The sequence below is a fragment of the Juglans microcarpa x Juglans regia genome, chromosome 4D, assembly GCF_004785595.1.
Source record: "Juglans microcarpa x Juglans regia isolate MS1-56 chromosome 4D, Jm3101_v1.0, whole genome shotgun sequence".
NCBI lineage: Eukaryota > Viridiplantae > Streptophyta > Magnoliopsida > Fagales > Juglandaceae > Juglans > Juglans microcarpa x Juglans regia.
The window spans coordinates 1,206,682-1,230,675 of record NC_054600.1 but is presented as its reverse complement, the minus strand read 5'-3'; the positions used below and the strand labels follow the sequence as shown (position 1 = coordinate 1,230,675).

General features: G+C 35.8%; 3 protein-coding genes across 7 annotated transcripts; all 3 read right to left on the bottom strand.

Moving 5' to 3' along the window:
• Window positions 1-247: 247 nt before the first annotated feature.
• LOC121261486 (probable serine/threonine-protein kinase At1g54610) lies at window positions 248-7,217 on the bottom strand. The gene is made up of 8 exons (XM_041163896.1): window positions 6,980-7,217; window positions 6,155-6,538; window positions 5,473-5,757; window positions 5,058-5,375; window positions 4,072-4,299; window positions 2,802-2,902; window positions 1,917-2,034; window positions 248-1,021 (listed from the first exon to the last, which is right to left on the bottom strand). The coding sequence occupies exons 2-8, from the start codon at window positions 6,503-6,505 to the stop codon at window positions 683-685; spliced, it is 1,740 nt and encodes a 579-aa protein (XP_041019830.1). The 5' UTR covers window positions 6,506-6,538; window positions 6,980-7,217; the 3' UTR covers window positions 248-682.
• Window positions 7,218-8,308: 1,091 nt separating this feature from the next.
• On the bottom strand, window positions 8,309-12,548 carry LOC121261482 (probable nucleolar protein 5-2). 2 transcript variants are annotated; one of them, XM_041163889.1, is made up of 10 exons: window positions 12,442-12,511; window positions 12,339-12,341; window positions 12,120-12,208; window positions 11,867-11,908; window positions 11,495-11,674; window positions 11,226-11,390; window positions 10,290-10,490; window positions 9,299-9,796; window positions 9,093-9,227; window positions 8,309-8,983 (listed from the first exon to the last, which is right to left on the bottom strand). In XM_041163889.1, exons 3-10 carry the CDS (start codon window positions 12,195-12,197, stop codon window positions 8,546-8,548), a joined length of 1,737 nt encoding a protein of 578 aa, XP_041019823.1. In that variant the 5' UTR covers window positions 12,198-12,208; window positions 12,339-12,341; window positions 12,442-12,511; the 3' UTR covers window positions 8,309-8,545. The 2 variants fall into 2 exon arrangements, with proteins under 2 accessions (XP_041019823.1, XP_041019821.1); XM_041163887.1 differs by lacking the exon at window positions 12,339-12,341 and having other exon boundaries at window positions 12,442-12,548.
• A 4,171-nt stretch (window positions 12,549-16,719) lies between these two features.
• On the bottom strand, window positions 16,720-22,540 carry LOC121261484 (double-stranded RNA-binding protein 2-like). 4 transcript variants are annotated; one of them, XM_041163891.1, is made up of 4 exons: window positions 22,235-22,540; window positions 21,102-21,349; window positions 18,414-18,633; window positions 16,720-18,204 (listed from the first exon to the last, which is right to left on the bottom strand). In XM_041163891.1, the coding sequence occupies exons 2-4, from the start codon at window positions 21,345-21,347 to the stop codon at window positions 17,048-17,050; spliced, it is 1,623 nt and encodes a 540-aa protein (XP_041019825.1). In that variant the 5' UTR covers window positions 21,348-21,349; window positions 22,235-22,540; the 3' UTR covers window positions 16,720-17,047. The 4 variants fall into 4 exon arrangements, with proteins under 4 accessions (XP_041019825.1, XP_041019829.1, XP_041019828.1 ...); XM_041163895.1 differs by lacking the exon at window positions 22,235-22,540 and adding an exon at window positions 22,134-22,155; XM_041163894.1 differs by lacking the exon at window positions 22,235-22,540 and adding an exon at window positions 21,821-22,095.
• Between the last annotated feature and the right edge of the window lie 1,454 nt (window positions 22,541-23,994).

Here is a 23,994-nt window from a genome sequence, read left to right as displayed (position 1 = left end):
AACTTTTAATTTTTATTTAAAATCATCTCATCTTTTCTCACTGTCGAGCTTAAATGCAAATCTATCATATTCCTAAAAGTAACTTTAGTTTTACCAAACTACCTTCTATTAGAAATAGAATAGTTATATAATTATAGCTCATCTTCCTACCATGTAAATGAAAACACATTGAAGGCTAGACACAGAGCTGCAGCCAAGAAGGGCATTTGGAAGCCTTGGCCGGCCGGATTGCTGAACAACTTCCAAGTACAAACACAAAAATGTAACTGGTGCTGCGTTTATAGATATGGAAGTTAGGGAAAAAAAAAAAAAATTAGAGAGTTGGATTCGTTTTACAACGCAAGGAACTTGAAACCAAAAAATTAAATCAAAATATACAAAGTAGGCCAGTTTTCTAGTGACTGATCCTCTTTTTATTTTTTCATCTCATTGGGAGAAAAAGTAAGGGACTATAGAAGGAAAAAATGATTATATACCCCCTGCACCTTTAACCAATCGATTACATCCTCTTTCGATGCAAAAAGAAGCTAGTCTGAGTTTAATAGACCTGCATTACATTGCAGTTGGCCTTTCTTTTCTTTTTTTGTTTTTTTGCTGAATATTGCACTAGGACTTCATCTAAACTGTATGAGCATAGGCAATCCAGCTTAACAGATCTGAATCTTGACGTGTAAACACAAGTTCAAGCTATGGTTTTCTTTCCTTTACTATGAGCATTGATACTTCTATCTTTGAGAATTCCTGACTTTGATTTTGATGTTTCTGGTGCATCACCTGTGGCATGCTTTTTCCGCCTTGGAGCGTGAATGCCACCAGCATCACCAAGCGGACCTGACCAAGTTTGGAATGGCTCTTTTGAATAAGTGAATGTGGTTGAACTAAACGGGACATCTCGTGGAACAATTGCAGGATCGATATGCTGAGAAGCACCCAAGGGAAAGCCAAGTTGTCCATCTTGGTGTGGTGGAGGAAACTTCTCACTCTTGCTCTTTGCATTTGCATGGGTAATAAGACGCCTTCTCTGTTTCAGAAGAAAGCCAACAAACAGTCAAGAAACACAAACTCAAACCTAAATCAGCTCGGCAGTGGCTTCGAATTTTGGTCAGATTGATATGCAAATTGTATGCTTGTAGGTGTTCCATACACAAAAGATCAGATGGTGAAAAAGGAGCTTAAGCTGCTTTGTCAAATAAATGGAAGTGGCTAAAACCCAAACTCAAGCTCACTTGAGAGGGAACAAACTTTAATCTTGTTGTCTGTTCAATGACAAAGTTCACGAGATCCATATGGTCAATTTGCATTTACTGCCCTTTTTAGCGCCTGATATTCTAGCAAAATGGACGGTATACAATAATAAACTATCACTGAATCTGCTAACTAAGAAGATACTTTGATCGCTCCCATACAGGAGGGAAGAGGGTTAGAGATGCATTTCAACTAGACTTCTTGGTCATTAAAGTTGGGAAAGACCTTCAATTATGTTCTGAGTCACCACAGCATGTGGAACACAATTTAAGTTTCTTCTCATCTCATTTAGAGCAGCTATTTATTAGCAATGTCAAGAATTCAAAAGTAATAAATGGCAATCGGTTGCAAACAACCAAGTTGACCAAACATTAGCACTAGCCTAGAAAGAAAAAAAAAACGAAACATATTATCAGGAATCTCTCACTGCTGTTTATTCTTGTACTGAAGGGCACAATATTTAAATCATAGATTGCCAAATTTTTTTTCCGAATAAAACGAGCAGACAACAATAAAAAAATCAGGGGAGGGACACACAAAGGGTACTAATCTTATAATTCCTACGTATCTGGTTATCAAATAAAGGGTACTAATAGAGGTTACTACCATTTGAACCGATTCTTATGCAGTATTTTAAAAGTTGGTTAACAGGAGAAAATTATTAAACATACATCAAGATTAGATTGAAGCTCAGCGTTAGCTTCTGGAGCTGGAAATGCCCTAACAGCACGATCACGGGTGCGTGTTTTCTTTACACCCTCAGCCTGGACTTTACCGGCAGCTCTTAACCTGCACAGACAAACAATTAATATTCTTCACAGTTCATACTTACATGTAAGAAAGACATTTTTTTATAGGTAAAATAAGATTTTGTTTTATCAAGTAAATAGGCAAAGCCGAAATACACAGGAAGTATACATGGAGAACACCTAGTTACATGTTAGGATCTAGAAATGGATACAAGGCATGTCCATGCAAACCATTAACACCAACAATAAGAAAAACTTTGACATGGAGTATTTCGTAAACTGATAAAGAATCAACACGTGAAAAAATAAAAGATATAAAAAATTCAGAAATGGAGACAAAGTGCAACAAAATCACCAAATTGACCCCCAATACCCATTGACTCCAAATCATATGGCAGTGAGGGCTCAACCTAGCATAATCATAGAAATTACATTATAAACATGGCAATACACATTTGAAATACCAAGATGAAGAGCAATTCCAAATTTTAAAACAAGTTACTAACGTTCGTTGGGGATAGATAGAGAAAGTGCAGGTTTTTAAAAAGGGAGAACAGAATCAAAATTGGAAGAACAGAAGCAAAATTGGAAGATGAGTAAGTTAAGACAAAAGATCTGGCTGCTTACCCCCTTTGCCATTATTAACCAAAGAACCAAAGATAAATACTAAATCATGATAGCCCCTACCAAGGACATGGTCCAAAGGTTGATATCATTCAGACCTTCAGAACTATGCACAGTATCCAAATGAATTGTCATAAAGAACCAAAACTTAGTAGCACAAAACAGGGTGTAAAGCATCCACACCTCCGAGCTTCATCATCCCGTCGTTTAGCATCCATTTCCTTGCTTGGAGGATATTTTGGGAGGGTAGACGGATCGCAAGCATAAGGTTCTGTAGTGAAGAACTGCCAAAAAGTTTGGAGAAGAAGAAAATTGGGAGTACACAGGCTTAAGTTCAGAAAGATATCAGACAAGTTACAAATTCAAAGAAAATAAATAAGTAAATAAATTAAGCATGTAACATGCACACATGATCAATGTTCAGAATTTCAATATCATCACAACTTTTTTTTTTCTGAGTAATATCATCACAGCTTGATATCAGCCTTGTGATGCCTATCATTTTACACAGTGACTTCAGGGGGTTCTTTATCTGCCATTTTAAGGCTCTTTATTACACAGTGACTTCATTTTCATTTAAAATTCTAGGTGAATAACATTGACCTAGAATTACATTGAGATTTTGATCACCATTGGTGCGAGAAAGACCCGAGTTTTATACCACAAGCAACACTGGCACTCCCAGTCACAGCACCGCTAGGCATATCTTTTTACAACCGGGAATATACCAAAAGAGAGCAAAAGGTGAATAATATAGAACAAGATAGTTTAGCCCAAAAACTACGTCCAAGATTTGAAGAACAAGCATCAGTAAGCTAACTTTCTCAAAAGCAGATCCTTTTTTATGGTGACAATATCAACTTCAAGGTAAATGTCACATATAGAGGTACAGGTTTTGACCTAATTAGGCTGAATTGGTTATGGCTTAGTAGAGTTGAGTAGAGTTAAGTTGAGTTGCATAAATGAAAATACAGTCAGCAAAACTGATAGTTTGAGTTTCCACAGAGAGAAATCCAAATCCAAAACCCAGATTACCAGACTCCCAGATCAATGATCAAGCACTCAAAAGTCTGTGTCACAAGGGAAATAGTATAGCTAAGAGGAAAAGACGAAGAATTTGACCTTTAACATATTCATAATTCTCAAAACTGCAATGAACCAACAAATCAATTGGCATTGTTAAGCAGTAACAACTTTTAGTGACCAAACTGCTACATTAGTAGCCGGTAAGTGACTTGTTTAAAGGATTACAGCACTTAGTTTGATAAACTATTAAGCAAAGCAAGCACCTAGCATAAATAAAGAATTCAAAGTCAATCAAATTGTCAAAGCTTAGAGAAATAAAGACAGTACTTATCAAGAAGCAAAAGCATGACAATCAAGAGATAAACAAAGTAGGATAGAATCATGCATGTTAATTGGAAAAATTGATCATAAATATGTCAAGACTCACCTCACTTCTTAATGCAGCAGTGGCCGTCAGCCTTTCTGCTGGATCAATTGCAAGAAGAGTATCAATAAGGGGCAATGATGATGGAGGGAAATCTTTAAATGTCTCTTTAATGCATCGTTTGTAAGGTTCTCGGGGCCTGAATAAGGTTGCATTAGGCAATTTTGCTTTTTTGAAGTATTCATCAGAAGGTGAGCCACATAGCTTGTATATCTTATGCAGTTGCTCTACCTAAGTGAGCAGTTAAGATATCAGATTCTCTATGAGACAAATCATTACATGTTTAAATCCAATATGCAGTAAATGACAGGGAATGCCAAAACCTATCCATGATATGCCACATAACAATATTCTTACCTTTATTTAGCAACCAGCAAAAAGAAGGGAAGGATAAGAGATATGCTTAAATCCACAGATATAATTTAAGTTGTGCCCATATCTTAAGAAAATTGATCAATAATTAAACTGTAAAAACCAACTAGTGAGATGCAAAATCTCACCTATTCATCATGTTCAAATCATCCAAAATAGGAATATGGTCCTGATACTAAACAAAAGGTGTGTTAATGCAATGTCACCTAATAAGATAACCACAATCATATCCAATTTCTTTTATGTTCAGTTTCTCAAGAAGAGAAGACCAGGGCTGTAAAATTTACAGCATAACAATAACAACGACAATTGTTATTTTTATTTTATTAAAAAGAGGTACTCAAGCCATAAACAGAACCTCAATTCATACGACATTTGCAGGCTTCCTACAATTACATGTATCCAAGAAGAGAAAAAGATAAGATAAGAAAAGTGTGTTGCATTGCCTTTAGTTGACCATTTTCTGTGGAGTATATAAGACAAAATATATAGATATTTGAAAATGAACTAGATAACATAACATAACAAACACAGGGAGAGTTTAGCAAAACTGAAGTAGAGAATTGACCTATGATACTGCAAATGAAACAAAGAGAGATGAGAGAGTAAGTAGTGACCTCTGTACGGCCTGGCATAATTGGTTTTCCAGCCAATAACTCAGCTAAAATGCAACCTGCACTCCAAAGGTCTATGCCCACTCCATAATCAGTAGCCCCAAGAAGGAGTTCAGGAGGTCGATACCAAAGAGTGACCACCCGACTAGTCATGGTGCGTTTTTGGTTTGGATTAAAGGTAGAAGCCAACCCAAAGTCAGCAATCTTTAGTATTCCACCATTGTCAATAAGAAGATTTGATCCTTTAATGTCGCGGTGAAGCACTCCATGGTTGTGACAGTGCTCAAGTCCAGATAGTAATTGATGCATGTAACATTTGACCTGCAATAACAACAGGAACATTTATTTTAGTATTATGAGTTATGACGTTATAAAATATGCTCATTAACTTCATATATCAAGGAAAACATGGGCAAACCTGAGCCTCTGTAAATCTAATTCCCGGACTAGCAGCAAGGCCAGCTAAATCATGCTCCATGTACTGAAAGACCAGGTACAAACTACAGTGCATCCTTGATGTAGCCAAACCCTCTAACTTGACAACATTGGGATGATCCAAACGCCGCAAAATGAGTATCTCTCTAGCCATAAATCTCACACTCTCAGGTTCCAAATTATCAAAACGAACCTTTTTCAGCGCAACAAGTTTACCCGTCAACATATCTCTAGCTTTGTACACGTTACTATATGTTCCCTGCCCAATCTAACACCAGAAGAGGTTCCAAGGAGGGGAAAAATCAAAAGCATGAATATTATAAACCATCATTAACCCTATACCTATTCATATTAATACAATTATCTTTTACCCATCTCAAATGATGTAATTATCATGTTTACCCTTCATTTTCATATATATAGGTAACATTGTGCATTGATTTCGAGCTTGTCATTGCCACATTATTTGTGATAGGTAATTGATGCAAAAATCTCTAGATGAATGCATCTAAAATGACGTGGGCCATTATCACATTTCTCCCATTTCAAACAAAAAAAGCATCATATTGCTATTAAGTGCAGAATTTCCATGCCTGCATCATTTGAGACAAGCAATAAAAAATACACCAAATTAAAGCTTTTTCCAAAAAATAAATGGTACCCACCTTGTCAATCTTCTCAAAAGAGTCTGCCCTCCGTGGAATCAACCCAGTGAGTGCTGCCCCACACACATCTGTGAGCCAGGGTGGCCACCCCGCTACAAGCTGCTCTCGTCGTGAATGCTTTGGTAGATTACTTTGCCTCAGGTTCGCCCTAGACCTTCTCTCCCCTGGTGGCCGCTGACCCCCTTCACCACCATCCTTCTCCCCCTCCTTTATCCCACCATTATGAGCCTCAACAACATTCGTATCTACTTTCCTAGCTGAGACTTCATCTACCTTCCTATCAGACTGAACATTCAGATTCTCCTCCTTCACTATACCGGATGAGACTTCTCGACTGATTAGACACCCCATTTCTTTAATCTAAGCCTCATTGCTCAACATGTTCTACACACATACACATACATGAGACCTTCAGTTATACTGAATCATCGCTAAAAACTACCAATTGACCTACATACATAACTTCAAGAATCAACGACTTAAAATCAACTCTATATCTTACAATACGATCCAAAAACATCGCGTGATAAGAACTTCAATTGATCGATATCATTTGCGCATAAAGAAGCATATCTATGATAAAATAAAGGCGTATGACTAAAAGGAAATCAAATCATTCGAACATACAAGAAAGACAAATACAATCACTTTAAATTCAAATTTCAAAGGTTCGGAGCCTCCCACGATTCATTTGGAGCCAAGAATTGATCTGGGCATCCAAAAAAAGCGCGACAGAGAGCATTAAAAGTGATATATGAAAGGGAAATGAGTTGTTGGGGCATCAAAGATTAGCTAAGAGTGGTAGAGAGAGAGAGAGAGACTTACAGTGATCAAATCTTAGTTATACAAACAGTTATCCCGAGTCCGTTTAGTTTTGGTATCTTGTGCCGTCTTTTCTACCACCCCAGACAAGAAGAGGAATAAGAAGAGTAGCAGAGATCGTCGTATTTCAGAAAAGTCAAACCCTCCTGTATTCTCCCTCTCTCTCTCTCTCTCTCTCTCTCTTCTCTTCTCTTCTCTTCTCACATACGGCATGGAATCGTGGATCAGTTCCTTGATAGACGGGCGAAAATTGAGCTATTTTTATTTTTCTTTTCCTCTGTCTAAAAAAATAAAATCTAGTTCAAATTTTAAAAAATAAATTCATCAGTTACTATTTATTATTAATACTTAATAAAAAATACTCTCATATCTTATATTCTTTAATAATATAAAAAAAAAAACTGTAAAAACGTTTTATATTCTTTAATAATTCGCTATTCTTGAAGCACCAAACAGATAAAGACAAAATCCAGCAGTTTTTCAGGGACTTTAACTACCAATACGGTCTCTAGTTGAAAGCCACGATGTATTGTGTTGCATATTAATTTTAGTCCAAATGAAACGAAATGAAATGGTTTCGAAAAAATAATAATTCATATAATTTATTGCCATATATTGTTATTAATGCTATTTATCATTTTCACGATGCACATCAATATATAATTTATTATTTTTGTTTTTTTATTTAAATATATATATTTACACATCAATATATGTATATTTAAATAAAAGAATAAAAATGATAAATCACATATTGATGTGTGCTGTAAAAAATATTAAAAAAATTTATCTATAAGAAATGTTATACACAGTTTTAAAATATATAAGTCTCACACATTCTTTTTAAAATAATAGATAAATTTAAAATTCGCATGAAAAAACCTACTTTTTAATAGCCAACCTTAAGTTTAGAAAATGATGATGAACTTCACTGAATGTTTTGTAATTACCCGTTTATTTCTAACCATTTATCTAAATTTGTTGGCAAAGATTTTCTTACGAAATTATTATTATTATTATTCCAAAACTAATTCCAAGTAAAATACTATCTCAAAACTCGTTCCAATAACCAATAAGAGAGAGTAGGGATGGAAATCAAATTTTCTTTATCTTTCTTTATGGGTAAAGTCATACCAAGTAGTGCATGAGCTAATTACCAAGCAAAAGGAAACGAAAAGAAAGAGAAATTACGTTGTGATAAGATGGAAAATTACAGGTTTGCAAGGCTCTATTTATATTGGATTAGTCGGGGATGAAGTCTAACTATAGTGGGTGCAGAATTCTTGTGAAGGACACGAAACCATTCTGTCTTATAGGAAATGGACGGAGAAATAAACCAGAAACCATTATCGATTCATTCAAGTAATATCGCCAAATATTAATTCTGTCATCCTCTTCCAAATCAACTTCGTGCATTCATGTCCACAGATGTTAGAGAATGCACTACAAAAAACTTAAATACCCAACAATAGAAACAGGAAAAAGCAATGAAAATGTTATTTTACAGATAAAAGTACCGATTTTCCACCTAATTTTAACCAAAATTGTTTGGTTGCCATCCAGACCTATTCAATCCTCGCTTTTCTTCTTTTTCTTTTTAGTCTTGCTCGGCAATTCAGCTGATTCTTCTTGTTCAGCATGTTTTCTCTTCTTCTTCTTCTTCTCCTCCTCCTTCTCAATGGAATCAACATTCTCATCCCCGTTCTGTGCCACAGCATCCACATCCGAATGTTTCTTCTTCTTCTTCTTCTTCTTTTCTTTTGTCCCCGCCTCTTCTTCTTCGGCATGCTCATTCCCATCAATTGGCACGGCCGTTTCTGCCTCATCAACTTTCTTCTTCTCTTTCTTTTCCTTTTTCTTCTTCTCCTTCTTACTAGTAGCAGGAGCCTCAACAGCTTCCTCAGTCGGTGTAGGCTCCTCTGCTTTCCTCTTCTTTGGGACCTCACCATTGTCAGCAGCGGTATTTGTCATTTGCCCGAGAACAGAATCCGCAGAAGGATTATATGTCTACATTAAATTTAAAAAAAAAAAAAAAAAAAAAAAACAGAAGAGCTAATGAACACCAGACAACAAGGCGCAAAAACTATGTATCATATGCTAAAAAATAATTTTAGACCTTGGCAGCAGTTATCAATCCCCCAGCTCCCTTCTTTCGATCCTTGTCATAGACTTCTATCTTAGGTTTGCCTTTAGCTGACCCCGAAAAGCGACCCAATTCTCTACCTTCAAGATTCCTTAAACGTGCCTCAACCTGTCAATTAAAGAAAATGTTTCAATAAAAAGATCATGCAAGTGCCAGACAAATTTGTGTAGAGTGAGTACCTTTGCTCGGTTCTCCAGGCCCAAGGAATTATCTTGACTATCTCCAAGCGCATCATATCTAATTGCTAATGCAGTTTTCGCAGCAAGTGACCGAGAAATCTTCCCCTTAAACTTTGGTGGTGCCTGACCAACCAATGAGGCATGGTAGATAAGCCCATATTTGGGAGTAGCATGCTTAGTTTTCAATGCTCTGAAGAGAGCCTTTTCAGCACCAAGAATCTGAATCGTGCTACCAGGCTGCTTTGAAAGATTCAGTAAACTGCCCCCATGAGCAATGAGGCGAGCACCAACAAGCTCCCCAACAAGGACAGTCAAATTTGGTGCGATCATGTTCATCCTGTTTTTTAAATATTCATAGAGCTGAGCTCTGTACTCAGAAAGAGAGAGAACCTGGTCACAGAGTTCTTTGATATTAACCAAATCAAGGTCACTAATTTCAGTTCCCATTGATATCATAGCAGCTTCCTTTAATTCTGTCTCAACCTCATCTGACAGTATCTGCAATATATATATATATATATATTGGTAAATTACATTTTATTGATCATAAAGATAGGCAAAAGCCCAAGTACACATGAAATATCTGCAATATTTCGAGGAATCAAAACAAAAGAAACTTCTAAGAGTATTATCTTCATTATTTTTTTTTTATAGTAAGCATCATCTTCATTCTTTATCAGAATAAAAACATATTGCAATTATTGCCCATGATATCATGTTTTTTCACAGTTGTATGAGAATTTTAATAGTGAGCTCTGTTTGTTAAACCGCGATACTGTATGCTCTAAAGTAACTCTTTGACTGTATGATTGCTCATCTGAATCCACTTACCAATATGTTCAGCTTTTGGGATGGGATTGAATTTAAAAAAAAAGGAAAAAAAGGAAATGGATTGGACTTGGATTCAGACTTCTACTAGGTTAAGTGGTACAAAAGGGACAAACTATAGGAACATCTTTATATACTTCAAAAAGAAAGTAAGCAATTCCACCTCAGAAAAATCAAGCTTTGCAGCATTAACCCGGTCACCCATGAGCTTCACAGTCTTGGCATAATGGATGTTATCTGCGACAATCTTAGTCAACTCAGGAAAATGCCAACCATACCATTCTCGAACCCTCATTGCATATGTATTCAGCTCTTTATCAAGGTCATCAAGCAACCCAATGGCCTGAATGATCATCGTATCCACCTAGAAAACAAGCAATATATAAATGAGTTAAAAATACAACATGCCTGCAAAATTGAAGTTACCACATATTCAAGAAAATAGCTATTCCCATCAGTTATTCAAGAAAATGCTGATTCTCACCGGCCATTAAGGGATGGAAATTTATCTTAGAAACATGGCACTGTGATGGCCCTATGAAAGGCCAAGCCACATTTGGGTTTTTACACCCATACCACTCAAGTTACAATTCAAGTGCCTGGGAATCACTATGAACCACAACAGCTTCTCTCTCTCAAGTAGTGTGGCTGGAGAATGACTCTGATACATTTTTTTTTATACAATTTTAAAAAACTCAAGGAAATATAAAGCCACATCTAGGCTTATATTCCAAAGGAAGTAGTCAAGTTACAATTGGAGCCCCCTCTCATGAAAAATCTAGGGTGTTGCAGCTCAATTGAAACTAGTACAGATTGAAATTGAAATTGAAATTGTCATAGATTGCTCTAACCCATTTTCTCAAGAATTAACAACTCATTAAAGAAATAAATCAACTAAGAACAAAGTTCACAAACTATAAGTAAGGTTTCCAGCTGTAAATAGACAACAGGTACGCAATCGGTTCACCAAAAATTTGTACACCCAACTTTAAGAAGAACCAAATTTTCAACTCAACCATAATAAACTATACATTCAAAGAGTTCACATTCTTTGTTGTTGTCTTTAAAGACCACTTATTAAACACATAAAGAAACACACCTTATCAGCACTGAACTTCAGCTTGTATCTAGATAAGCTATGAGATAAACCCAAACTCATTGGTGCAAAATCTTGAACGCCGAGGCCGGATATGAGCTCGGTCATCTGATGTCTTACACCTCTCATCAACTCCATAACAGCCTGGCTGTGGACGCATTCTATTTTCTGCAATACAATAATCACTCTTTGAGTTTTTTTTTAAAAAAAAACAAAAACAAAAACTAAATTCTATTACACGTTAGCCTATCATTAGCAAGTTCCCAACATACTAGTTTGTCCTTAATGATGTTCCCAAGCTTTGAATCAGCCACAGCCAATGTTTCACCACTGCAGTGTGCCCGCAAGAACTTCCGCAATCCCTTGCTGGGTTTGCTATCAATCAATAGGGTCGCTGCTTCCAAAGCTTCTGCCGTATTCTCAAACTTGGAAAATGCTTTCAGCTTCACCACCTAAAGTTTAATGACCAAAACCAAAAAAGAGATCATCACTAAGATAGATTACGAATATGAAATCAAGATGCCCAATTTAAACAAAAGTTTATAATGGGTATTATTTTCACGCCAAAGGATCATTTTTAAGGGAAGTATGGACGATTCTTTTTAATCAACAGAGAAAACAAGAAATAGGCAGAGGGATATTACCTGTCTAGCTGTCTCAGCACTGGAAAACTCCTTCCACAGGTCCTGCATCACAATTATATAAGTCAGCCTCAAATAATAAAGTAATGAACTTAGCCCGACAGAAAAGAAAAAGACTTGTTCTCTCGAGGTAAACGTTCCATTATTTGAAAACCAAATATAAGTCGTAAATCCAAACATTGGACAAAATTTTCCTCCACTTTTCTCAGCAATCAATCAAAGCACGCATAAGAAGTTTGAATGTATATATATACACCTCAACTTTGTTGAGCTTCTTTTCATCCAAAACCTTGAAGAGCGCGAAACCCGCCGGAGTTTCAAACAACAGAATCATTCTTAAACTTCCTGAAAAACCCCAACACACAAAAAGTCAGCTCCTTGTTCACTCGAACTAACTACATGCAGAAACAGAACACAACCCAACTCGAGCTTGGAAAAAATATTGCATAATATAATACGTAAATAAGCCAAATACCCCCTGCACATATTCATCAAAGCAAATGTATAAGGGAAATGAATAGGAAGAGAAGGGGCGGGAGAGCCTTTTGGCATACAAAAGAAAGTTGCCAATTTCATACCTCTGTTTCTGCCTGCGTTTGTGCGAGAAGAGGAGGCGGAGAAGAAAAAGGAGTGGGAAGAGGAAGGAAAGGGAGGGTCTGGGTTAGGGTTTAAGCCTTTAGGTGAGCTTTTGTTGTTTAATAATTATAGATGAAAAGCTGAGCCGGGCTCGAGGTTTCCAATTCTCAAACCCATTCTAGCCCAGCGGGCCAGCAGAGCCCAATATTAGCATCCAAGTTCTGTTTTTTCTATGTCAAATACATTACATAAATACTAGACTCCTTTTTAATTGAGTTTATTTATTTATTTGCAAGCTAATGCATAAAATATTCCATCCACATAATTTATACCATAAATATTTATTTTTACTATTTAAATCAAATCATGTAACTAAATTATAAAATGAATTATTCATAAATTAGTTATTGATATCACTTAAAATATAAAATTTGATTTGTAAAATTAAGATTTTAATTTTTTTTTTTTTTTTACAATTCAAATTATAATATGAGCATTGCTATATATGTTATCCACACTGATTTATAAATAGATATATATATATTTTTTATGAAAATATGAAAACACTAAGGTCATACTAGGCCAGAGACAATGTGTATCGAATTGGGTACCGAATAGTATATTGTGTTTTTTTTTTAAAGCATGTGTGTATTTTTTTAAGAAAAATATTTTAAAAAAATATACACAAATATTTATTAAAAAAAAAACATTATTCGGTACACTTTTTCGGTATGCTTTGTCAGTGGAATAAAATATTCATAAAAATACGAAAATTTCTAAATATTGATGTGATGAAATCTAGAACTTAAAAACAACAGTTGGGAGTCTCATGCATTTCGATCTCGGCTGATTAATCGTCTGTATGTAGAGGGAGTGTTGTTGATGACAACTCTTCTATCAACTTGTAAGCGTCAGCTCAATATAGTGAAACTTCTACGATGTGTTTTGTACGAGGGAATCTGATGCCATAACGACATTGAATTTAAGCTTTTCTGCCTTTGGAGATGAAAATGGTGCGTAGGATTACAATTTATTGTTGCGGCTCCTTTTTTGTTCTTTTAACAGCATTTCTTATAGATTTTTGATATGCTAAAAAGGCAAGCTTGGAGGATAGGGACAGAACACACGTCAACTTTAGGTAACGACGATGCAGATCTTGCTTTAGAGCATTAGTAATGGACTCAATTTAATCAAATTTTGACCAAAGTTTAGTTAAGTTATACAAAAATCTGCTACAACTGACTCAAAAAATCTACAGTAATTTTAGCCTAAAATTTGTTCACTGGCCAAATATTATTTTTACCATAGAAAATTCATCTTTCTGCTGCCTACTATTCTTCCCACACAAGAAGAAAAAGATGAAGGAAAACTCCTCTTACTCCCGTGCAAGAAGAGAAAGACGAAAGAAAATCCTCTTCAATTAAACAAAACTATACCCAAGCGACACCGAAGGAAAAATTGAACTTTAGCAGCTGCAATCGAAGGAAAGCATTCCTCTTCAGCAGTTGTAGCTGAAGGACTCCCACCATAAGCCACACCGTTGATGTATCCCATAGTCGCCCCCATAAGCCACGCCGAACCCTCCTGATTTGCTTCCTTTTTTTTTTTTTTCTTTTTTGCTAGGGCTGCATTTTTTTCTGTTTGGTCACCATCGGATATTTTAGACATTTTGGGACTTTTTTGGTGTAATAATAACTTTGTAATTTCAATTAATTAAGATACGTATATGATCCTTGTTTTGAATTATTGTAAAACTCTATAAGTTTTATATTGCAATAGAAAACTTCATCTATATGATTGAAAATGATAAAAAAGTAGCAGATAATCCTGGCAGAAAGAAAGAGGATGCAAATCCCAGCATAAACATAATAGAAAAGGCTGATGATCACTGGAAATAAAACTATTTAATTATAAGTATATGCCATTTCGAATCAAGTGATCTAGATATTGATTCATTAGGGTAGTGCTGAATTATGGTTTCCAACTCAGTTTCGAAAATAATGGCAAGACCTTATTAGAAATTTGTTGACAATGCCCTCAATTGCAAATTATGAAAACTGGTAAAACTCTTGGATCTATATGTGAATTCACCTTCAATTTACAAGTGGGTTGGATGATATTAGTCATGCCCCATGTCTAAGAAACAATTTATACGCTAGTATTTGTGGTTCGATCACTGGAAATATATGTTACTTTGTTTCCACACAATAGTATCTACTGTATGAATTTAAACAAATTGCTTCTTTGTTTGCTTTTCTGATATTCTGGTCTGTGATCTTTGTTCATTACTATAACCATAACAAGCAGAGTAATCTCGATGGCCTCTTATTCTTGTCATCTCATCTCTTGATGCATGCTTGTTTGTTCATTTGGATGCAGATAAATAGTATAAACCATTCATTTAAAATCCTCACGTCTTTTGTTAGAATGGACTATATACTCACCGTGATGCCTACTTTACAAATCTTCTAAATAATAATGACTTTTTAATAGGTTCCACAAATGAGATTAATGAACATCAACTCTCTCCACCCTGAGTTTAGGTTATTGAGGTTGAACCGAGTGGATGAAAATCACAACAAGGTAATAATTTTAGTAACGAGGAAGATTTGATGCTTGTGGAGGGATGACTTGAAGTTTCCTTAGATGCAGTGCAAGGAAAAGATCAAAAGCACATGATGTTGTGGAAAAGAATCCATACTTATTTTGAGGAAAACAAAAAATTTGATTCTACACGTAACTGCAATATCTAATGAAAGCGGTAGATAAGTTTTGTGGTTACTTGACACAAGTTGAAGGAATGCATCCAAGTGGTTGTAATGAGTAAGGTAAGGTATGTTTTCCACCTTTTAAACTTTTTTTTTAACATGCTAATTATTTTGCACCATGCATTGCAAAAGTTGAATATCATGTATATATTTACTGAATTATATAAAGTGAGTTTCATATTGAACTTCATGGTGCTTTATGCATGTAGATTGGTAAGGCAAAAGTCATGTACCTAGAATTAAAGAAGAAAACTTTTCACTTTGATCTTTCTCCACAAGGAAAACTGGCCAACCAAAGCACAACCGAGGAAATTGGTACATTGAAGCATTTCTCCACCAAGAAAAAAAAGAAAAACCATCTCTTAGATTTCATGATTAACATATTTCTCCCTAACCCATTTCCTAAATTTTTGCCAAACTCATTTCCTAGATTTTTGCCAAACTCATTAAAATGGTTGTTGTTAGGGGGTGCAAATGGTCCGGTCCGGACCGAACGCCCAAAGGGACCGGACCGGATCAACAGCTATCGGTCCGGTTCGGTCTAGTCGGTTCGGCCTAATTTTTTTTCTTTTTTTATTTTTTTAAATAATTAATAAAAAAATTATTTAAAATACTAAATTAAATTAAGTGACTTATTAATGTGGATTAAGTAACAAACTCAATAAAAAAATATTTTATATGGTCAATAATAATAAATTAGATGAGAATTATATTATTAATTTATATAATTACTATATAATTAACTAATTGATATTATATATTAATTAATTCATAGAATATTAACAAGTGTTAATAATATATTTAAAATTTTATATTGTTAATAGTGATAGGTTAGATGAAGATATATATAAAATATTATTAATTTATAGAATATTAACAAGTATTAATAACATATTTAAAATTTTATATTGTTAATTGTACAATTATTATATATAAAATATATTTTTTTTTCATTCGGTCTGAAAAAATCCTGGACCGTAGATCGGACCGAAACTTTTCGGTCCTCTAAAATGTGGACCGAGACCGACCGGACCAAGTCTCGGTCCGGACCGACTGTTTGTCGGTCTGTTCGGTCCGACCGGACCATTTATCACCCCTAGTTGCTGTAGTACAAAGTAAGGCTCGTTTTGGAACTTGGACTGAAGTGAGATCAACTCAGTTCAGTCTAATTTTAAGTTGAGTTTAACATCAAAACACGTAACTTTCAAATCAATAAACTCATCTCAACTCAAAACCTTTTTACATGTAAGATCTATAATCTTTTTCAACTCAACAACCCTTTACAAGCGGAACGTAAAGCCCTTTTTAACTTTCTATAAATACATTTAAACTTATCTTAACATCTAAATTCATCTTATATGACCCTCACAAAACTCACTCTACTATCTCAACTCATTATTATTCATAAAAAACTTCAACTCATCCCAATGGGCCTGTGTATGTATGTTGGGTATTGTCATCGGTCTTCAGAGGAAATGAAGCAATGTGTTTCATTAAGAACAAAAAAACAAATGAGTGAAAAACACAATTTTATTAATTGACGTGGGCACGCCGGTTGCATCAGGCGCTTGCAACCAGCATTTTTCATACACAATTGCTTTAAGTACACAGAAAATGGGTCGTTACTGATAAGGCTCGAGCAATATAAAACTCACATGTACACAGACAATGGACAAAGTACCATTTATTCTTGTTACTGTGAAGAAGCATTAATGGCTTCTCAAAAACCACCATATTGCATAACGAAAATATAATAGAAGAGAATCTTCTAGTGTATCTATACTCCATTGATAACCTAACTTTCCGAACTCTGAACCCGCTCTTGACCCATCTGAAAGTCCTAAATCTTGCTTTCTGTGTTTGGCGACACTGCATCATTGCCGGAATTTGGCATCTTTCTCAATGGTGGAGCTGAACAAACGGGCACAACTGATCTAATTCGAACAGCTGGTGCCATGAAAGCAGGATATACTTCTCCAAGGTTAAATCTTTCAGATGGCCTGGTTGAACATGAAGGACCTGCAGTTCTCATTCTTGGTGGAGCAGCTCCAAGTGATGCCATATTTTGAGGTCTGACCTCCATTGATGCAGTGGGGTGCATAGTTCGGATCTTGGTGGGAGCAGCTACAGATGAAGGTGGTCTGAAATTTCTGTGGGAACTTGCTCTTGGAGGATATTGGGGTCTGAGATTTGGCCGAGAAGAATCAATACAAGGGTTCCGTAATTGTAACTCAACTGGCTTAAATATGGAATCTACGCTCCTATGAGAAGCCCGCCCAAATTGTCCTCTCTGGTTCCCTTCTAACTGAAGACTTTTCATTTTCCCGTCTATTCCACTAAGGTTCTGCTTGTCATCCTCCTGGATTATTTCCAGGATTTGTGGTTCAGCAATGTTATTGTTGCTAAAACTAGGGGGTTTGGAAACTCCAGATGAAGAGTACTTGGATGATTCTTCTGGTTTCTCCTCCTGTATCTCTTGAATAGTCACTGTAGAACTGCTCCTGATTGAACTAGGAACCAAATGGTTTGAGAAGCAGAATGATGGGCCTGACGCAGCAATTGTAATCCTGGGGCTCATCTGGATTGACTCCGGTTCCCTTCCTGGAAAATACAGGCACTGGTCTGGCTGGAAAAAAGATTGCATCAATGGATAAATCTGAGGAACTGATGTAGTAGCTGCTGGAACTGTAAGTGCCAACAGGCGGCTTTGCTGCTGTAACAATTGTTCTTGCTGCCAGATTTGGTACATGGCCATTTCAGGGAAGTATGCCCAGTTCTGGCATTGCATATGGTATAAGCTTGGGGTTTGCTGGGTTGATTCCCATAAGATGGGAGTGGATCTTTGGTGAACATGCCTCTGATAATTTTCTGCAGGTCTATTCGACTCCGATGGTTGTAAACTTGCAAGGACACGAGCAATGGTCACTTGTTCCTGTTCTTCATTGGCTTTAGACTCCAGTGAAGGAGAAGTGGGAGATGATGAGTGACTTTGAGATACTACATGATGAGATTAGATATTCACTCAGAAAAAGAAGTAACTAGATATTTGTGCAATTTCATAAAGACAGCCAAGATGCCTTTAAAATCAAGGAAGATTTAATCAAAAGCACATGTATGGAGAGCACAGCCAAACAGTGCTTGTATGATTATAACAAAAGTCAAGCACTATGATTAAAAGATCAAACAGAAAAAGATAAGATACTTACATTTTCTCAAGGAAGACCAAGCAGCCATGGCAGCATTTTTCTGAGCTTGTTTCTTGGTCCTAGCTGGTTCACCTGTAAAGCTCATTCCTGCAAGCTCGACTGTGCATGAGAAAGTGGGAACATGGCCTGGTCCGGATCGAACAGTGGTATAAACGGGAAGTTTTAACCCAGCTCGGTGAGCAGTCTCCTGAAGCAAATTCTTATAAACTCCTGTTTCATCCTTCACAAACAACCCGAATAAATCACATGATCTTCAATTTTAAAATGGCAGATCGTGTATAGTGCTAGGGAGTTATGAAAAACATATATAGGAGGACACATAATGAAAAGAAAAATGAAAACCTGGGTCTTTGATATAGCATTTGTTATAAGAAGAAAGGACCAAAAATATCAAATATATTTGGTTCTCTCGTATAACTTTTCCAGCTATTACATACACGTGAGGTTTAGTAAACCTTTTTAACAAGTAAGATAAATTTTATCAATGATTCAAAGAGGCAGTATCCAAGTACACAAGGAATATCCAAAGATACACCTAATTTGAGAAAGAACGTAGATAAAGAAAATCCTAGAAATTAGAGCCGAGGAAATATAAGTGGGCAGCCATCCAATAGTAAAGCGTATTAGAAAAGAAAGCTGAGTTCCTCTATTTTCCTCATTAAATCATTGAGTTTTACAGATTGAAATCATTCTTCACAAGAGCTGTTGTAATCGCTATCACAAGAGCTGCAGTAAAGTTCTAGAATTGCCACCCAACCAGGCATCGCCCAACACTCAAAGACACCAAAAGCTGCTTACTACGAAGTGCTTCCTATCTCACAATGGAGTAAGAGGTGATCCACGGTTCCACCATCACTCTTACACATGCAGCATCACTTGATTACAATGGCATGTCTCTTCTGTAAGTTTTCAAAGGTAAGGATCTTCCTAGTGCAGCCATCCAAACAAAGAATGCTGCTCTGGGGGTGCCTTACTACTCTGGTGGACGGACTTCTATGGAAATCTAGCATTATTGTGAGGGATCAATGCATTATAACAACTTACTTTGAACATGCCTTTCTTGGACATGTCCTAGCTCATTTTATATTCCCCATCCCATCTCAACCAATAGAATACAAGCAAGCATATAATAGATTAAAGAGATAAATCTCCAAATCCTGTGCCGATCTAACAAAATCCAACTTCCATTCACCAACAATTGCATTACTCTTTGAGAGACAAAAATCTTCAGAAGTCCAGAAAGTAGGATAAGAGTGTATGCTTCCCCGGGTGGTAGATCCCCTATCATGTTGGATCGGACAATTTGGTATCCATTAGTGCACACCTTGTGCAAGATGATCCCAGCGTGCGTATTTTGGTGCCTATGGAGAGAAATAAATCAGCACATTTTTTAGGATTGTGAGATACCAGTATCGGCTCTTTTAAGTTTTTTGTAACACTTTATAGTTTGTATTATTTTACAGTAGCCTAACAAGATGTCACCATCTCTAGCTCTAACTTTCAGGGCTTCCTAGCCCTATTTCCTTTTGATAGTTAAGTGGATTCTATGTAAACGTCCTGTGTACTAATGTATTACCCCTGTTACTGATTAATAAAATCCGTATCATCCCTATAAAAAAGAAAGAAAAGAAAAGGAATGACCGGAAATTCGTGAAATTGCATTCCAGGTGTGATGAGGCTTCCAGCTGCAAAGCCAGGGCGGAAAGAGGGGTTTTGGAGTTGGTATTCAGTTGATATTTAGCTAGGATCTTTTCTAGGAGAAAGAGAAGAAATTTTAAAGGGCAACTATTAAATCCAACCAGAGAACAGTTTCATTTCAGGCAGCATAACAAATAGTCTCAATGACTACATTTAATGATAAATACAGGAATGCTCTCTCTAATCCAGACATTTGGTGCTGACATTTAGCGTAGTCTCATTCTTTGGAAATTTGAAGCAGCCAAATTTTGTTTTAAGGGAATGTAAGTAGAATAAAAGTCCAACTTCTTGTTGTCCCCAGCTGGAAATGCCGAAAGTTGTGCTTCACTTTCTTGTGCCTTTTATTTTTGTTTTCTTGTATTCATGCTTTTCTTTGGCAAATACGTGTACAAAAACTATCTGACACCATCAAAATGACATTTAATTTCAGACAAGATCTGAAGCTTTTATTTAACAACTTGCATATAATTAGCTAACCATAATTACAAATAAATCTTCCACTTCACTTCTATGTCATTTCTCCTAAAGGTAATTCATAGGTCCAAGACATTCCCCTGAATTCCTACCATCCACACTTCAAAAATACTTTCTCAGCACTTGTCCTAGTGTTCTACAAAATGCAAAGCATTACACTTGCCTCCTTGTACCTTCCTCACCTCGGAGTTAAAAACCCACGATTTATGCTTATATTCCTCCATTCCACATTAGCTCAGTTAATATCCTTTTTTTAAACTTTGTCCTATCTTCTTATTTCCTCTATGTCCCATCATGAAGTTCACAGACTTAGGGATATATTTTCGTATTTTTCAAAAACGAAATCAATGGAAGTCTTATATGAAAAAAATTTCTTCTCACCCAAAAGTTCAAATGTATGATCCCTATCCACCTAAAACTAATAAATTGAAAATCAAGGTACCAATTATGGATGCAGTGAGGGAAAAACATATATTCAGAACATAAAAATTGATACAAGTTTGCTCAAATGCTCACCAGAACTCTTGCAGCCAATGCTCTAGAAGGGCCTCTGTTTGCAAGTGTGTTTAGAGCTACCTCAGCCGCAGCATGTTCTGCCTGCCTTAGAGTAGAACAGAAGGTAGGGCTCTCAAAAGTGTCTCCATTAAAGTTGACAGTAGCTTTAAATCGAGGAGCATGATCTGGTCCCTCACGGATGCATGAATAAGATGGCAGGTTAAAGCAGCTTCTCTGAGCCAACTCTTGCAATTGGTTCTTATACATGTCTGCACACATATAAAAGTAATACACGGACTGAAAACTTCTCCAATTTTTTATAATTCCTAAGAGTTTCATATTGAGTTTTGTAAAAGTGTGTAGGTAGAATGAAACTTGCTTTGGTGTTATAAAAACCGATTAAAATGAAAATATTTTGAGAGTTGAATTTTATAGTTCAGAAAATGTTTGGTTGAAAGATCTGAAAGAACAGTCGTCAAGTAAATCAAACAATTCAATCAACAGCATTGAAACCTTATTGTTGCTAAGAACACTAATGAAAAGCAAAAACTTTCATTACGTAATACAGATAGAGGATTTTGTTTTCTTAATTTCACCTGACCATGAATCTGAGATTAAAAACAAAACCAATTTTATTTCTCCCGCTATATTTTCTTTCGCTTCTCTTTTTACGTTTCTTCAGCAATCAAACAGAGCTACTCAATAACAAACAAACCCCATCTACAATATCCAATACTCACTTGTATCAGACCTAATTAATCAATGAAAAGAAGAGAAAATCAGCCAAAACCGTTGAAGAAGGAAGCGAGACAAATGAGATATGATCTGGGCTCGAGCCAATAAAAGAGTGAATGACGTCTATGATCAGTCAGGTTCAAGGGACACAAGTCTGATTGCCTTTCTGTCTTTACCACATTTTGTCAGCAACCTTACAGAACCCCGACCCACCAATATCATCTAAAACCGACTTTGATCATACCCAAATAATAAACAAATTCACGATAAAAAAAAAATAATAATCAAAACCGTTGGAAATAAAAGTAAAAGCCAGACAAGAAGAAATCAGAGTGGCTCAGCAACTCTACGGTGCAACTTCAACTCCCAAAAAAGGAATGGGAAACGATCTGGGTATGAGCTATAAGAAAGCCACTGACCTTGGCAGCCAAATTTGATCTCGGAAACCGTCCAGACTCTAGGTTGAGAGAATTCCCGAGTAAGTGATGGAAAAAAGTTTGCGGGAAAGTGAGAGACAGTAATATGAAGTAAAAATATTTCACGCCATTGTATAATCTCTCCCTCTCTGATGCTGACGGAAGCGAAATGTACAAGGAATGAAGGTGTTGACAGTGTATACTAGTGGGGAGGTCTGTGATTTTTGTACGTTGCCAGTGGTTTTGGGGGAAAAAAACACACGAAGGAGCGTGGGTTGCGGAACAAAAGGTAAATTCTCCGAACGTTGTCGTTGTATCCCCATCAGAAATAGTAAGCCTGATAATTACTAAATCTGTTCAAGCCGCAAACTCTGATATATTGCGTTTTGACCAATCCTACGTATAGAAGTGCACAAGCGTGTACAGTGTTTTGAAAAAGAGAGGAATTTATTATTATTATTATTATTATTTTTTCATTCTGTATTTATTTATTTGTTTTAAAGTGATTATACAGTCTCATGACTGCCATTACTCTTTTTCATTGTGTTTTTATTTTTACCAATATATTGTGTTGGCGAAGTGCAAACTGGTTTATTGTGAAGAAAATGACAAATATTAAATTATTTTATAATTTTTTATATAATTTTATTTTAAATGAAAAATATTTTTATAAAATAATTTATAAAAATAACATCACATTTACATACGTAAATACTCTCATTTTAAAATATAATTGTAGATACAATTTGGTGCACGAGAAAGCGATAGGTTGGAGTTTTTATTGATACTATAAAAAGGCAATGAGACATGTATTTGTTAGTATTGTTCATGAGATGTTATTAGGATAAAAATATTACTATGATACTATCACAAAGAAATCAAACAAAAATAAATAAATTTATAAATTGATATGACTTCATACATTAGATTTACTTTATAATAAAAAGATTATTTTATCGAACGTCCTGAAAAATGATACAATTATGTGTTAAATTGATAATATTTAGTCTTCCAATTCGAATTTTTTTTTTTTAGGAGAGAAATTACCCCACTATAGAGTCCTTAGAACTCATCTATAGAACTTAAAACTCTGGTATAATACCCTATATGATATAGATAAGAGTAGGTAGTGTATGAGATCCTATATTGATGGGAAATGAAAAATTCTTATTTTTTATAAGGTTCCAATTGGATTTCAATTGCATCATTGATTAGTTCTTTTGGAATATAGGTCATGTGGTTTAGACCTTTCATTGGAGCGTTACAAATTGTTATAAAGAGCAAAAACTTCTCCTTCCCAAGCAATGTGAGATTCCATACACCACCTACCCTTATCCATATCATATAGGTATCACATCTGAGATACTAACACAACAACCCACCGCCATGGCATCCCACTTAAATCGCAGTTTAAGAAAATCAAACCTGTGAGGCACATGCACACAAGTTTGCCTTACCACTTGGGCTACCTACCATTCAAATATCTTCAAGCGTGGCCAAGCCAAAATCGCATTTGTAAGTAATGCTTGGATTCTGTGTTCTTGAAAATTTTGACTTTGGTTAAACCCTTTTGCATGGCGCTTGTAAAATTCCAAAAGGGCTAATACCCGGTTACCAAATTCACTTTTTGTCTCAGACTCATCACAAGTTATTTTCCCATTTGCTTTTGTAATTCTCTATGAGAGAAGAAGAGCTGAGAAAAATTGGTTATCTTGTACACTTGCCTGTATGCTTCCATGTATGTATGCTTTTGTTATTTTCCC

What these genes read in the sequence shown, in the direction of transcription:
- LOC121261484 (XM_041163891.1), bottom strand. Translation starts at nt 21,347, where the DNA reads ATGTATAAGAACCAATTGCAAGAGTTGGCTCAGAGAAGCTGCTTTAAC. An exon ending in CATTGGCTGCAAGAGTTCTG is followed by an intron (nt 18,634 to 21,101) that starts GTGAGCATTTGA and finishes TTGTTTGTGAAG; the next exon opens with GATGAAACAGGAGTTTATAA. An exon ending in TTGGTCTTCCTTGAGAAAAT is followed by an intron (nt 18,205 to 18,413) that starts GTAAGTATCTTA and finishes CTCATCATGTAG; the next exon opens with TATCTCAAAGTCACTCATCA.
- LOC121261486 (XM_041163896.1), bottom strand. Translation starts at nt 6,505, where the DNA reads ATGGGGTGTCTAATCAGTCGAGAAGTCTCATCCGGTATAGTGAAGGAG. An exon ending in TTAGATTTACAGAGGCTCAG is followed by an intron (nt 5,376 to 5,472) that starts GTTTGCCCATGT and finishes TTGTTATTGCAG; the next exon opens with GTCAAATGTTACATGCATCA. An exon ending in TTATGCCAGGCCGTACAGAG is followed by an intron (nt 4,300 to 5,057) that starts GTCACTACTTAC and finishes CTGCTCACTTAG; the next exon opens with GTAGAGCAACTGCATAAGAT.
- LOC121261482 (XM_041163887.1), bottom strand. Translation starts at nt 12,197, where the DNA reads ATGATTCTGTTGTTTGAAACTCCGGCGGGTTTCGCGCTCTTCAAGGTT. An exon ending in GTGCTGAGACAGCTAGACAG is followed by an intron (nt 11,675 to 11,866) that starts GTAATATCCCTC and finishes ATTAAACTTTAG; the next exon opens with GTGGTGAAGCTGAAAGCATT. An exon ending in GCCTGGAGAACCGAGCAAAG is followed by an intron (nt 9,228 to 9,298) that starts GTACTCACTCTA and finishes TTTAATTGACAG; the next exon opens with GTTGAGGCACGTTTAAGGAA.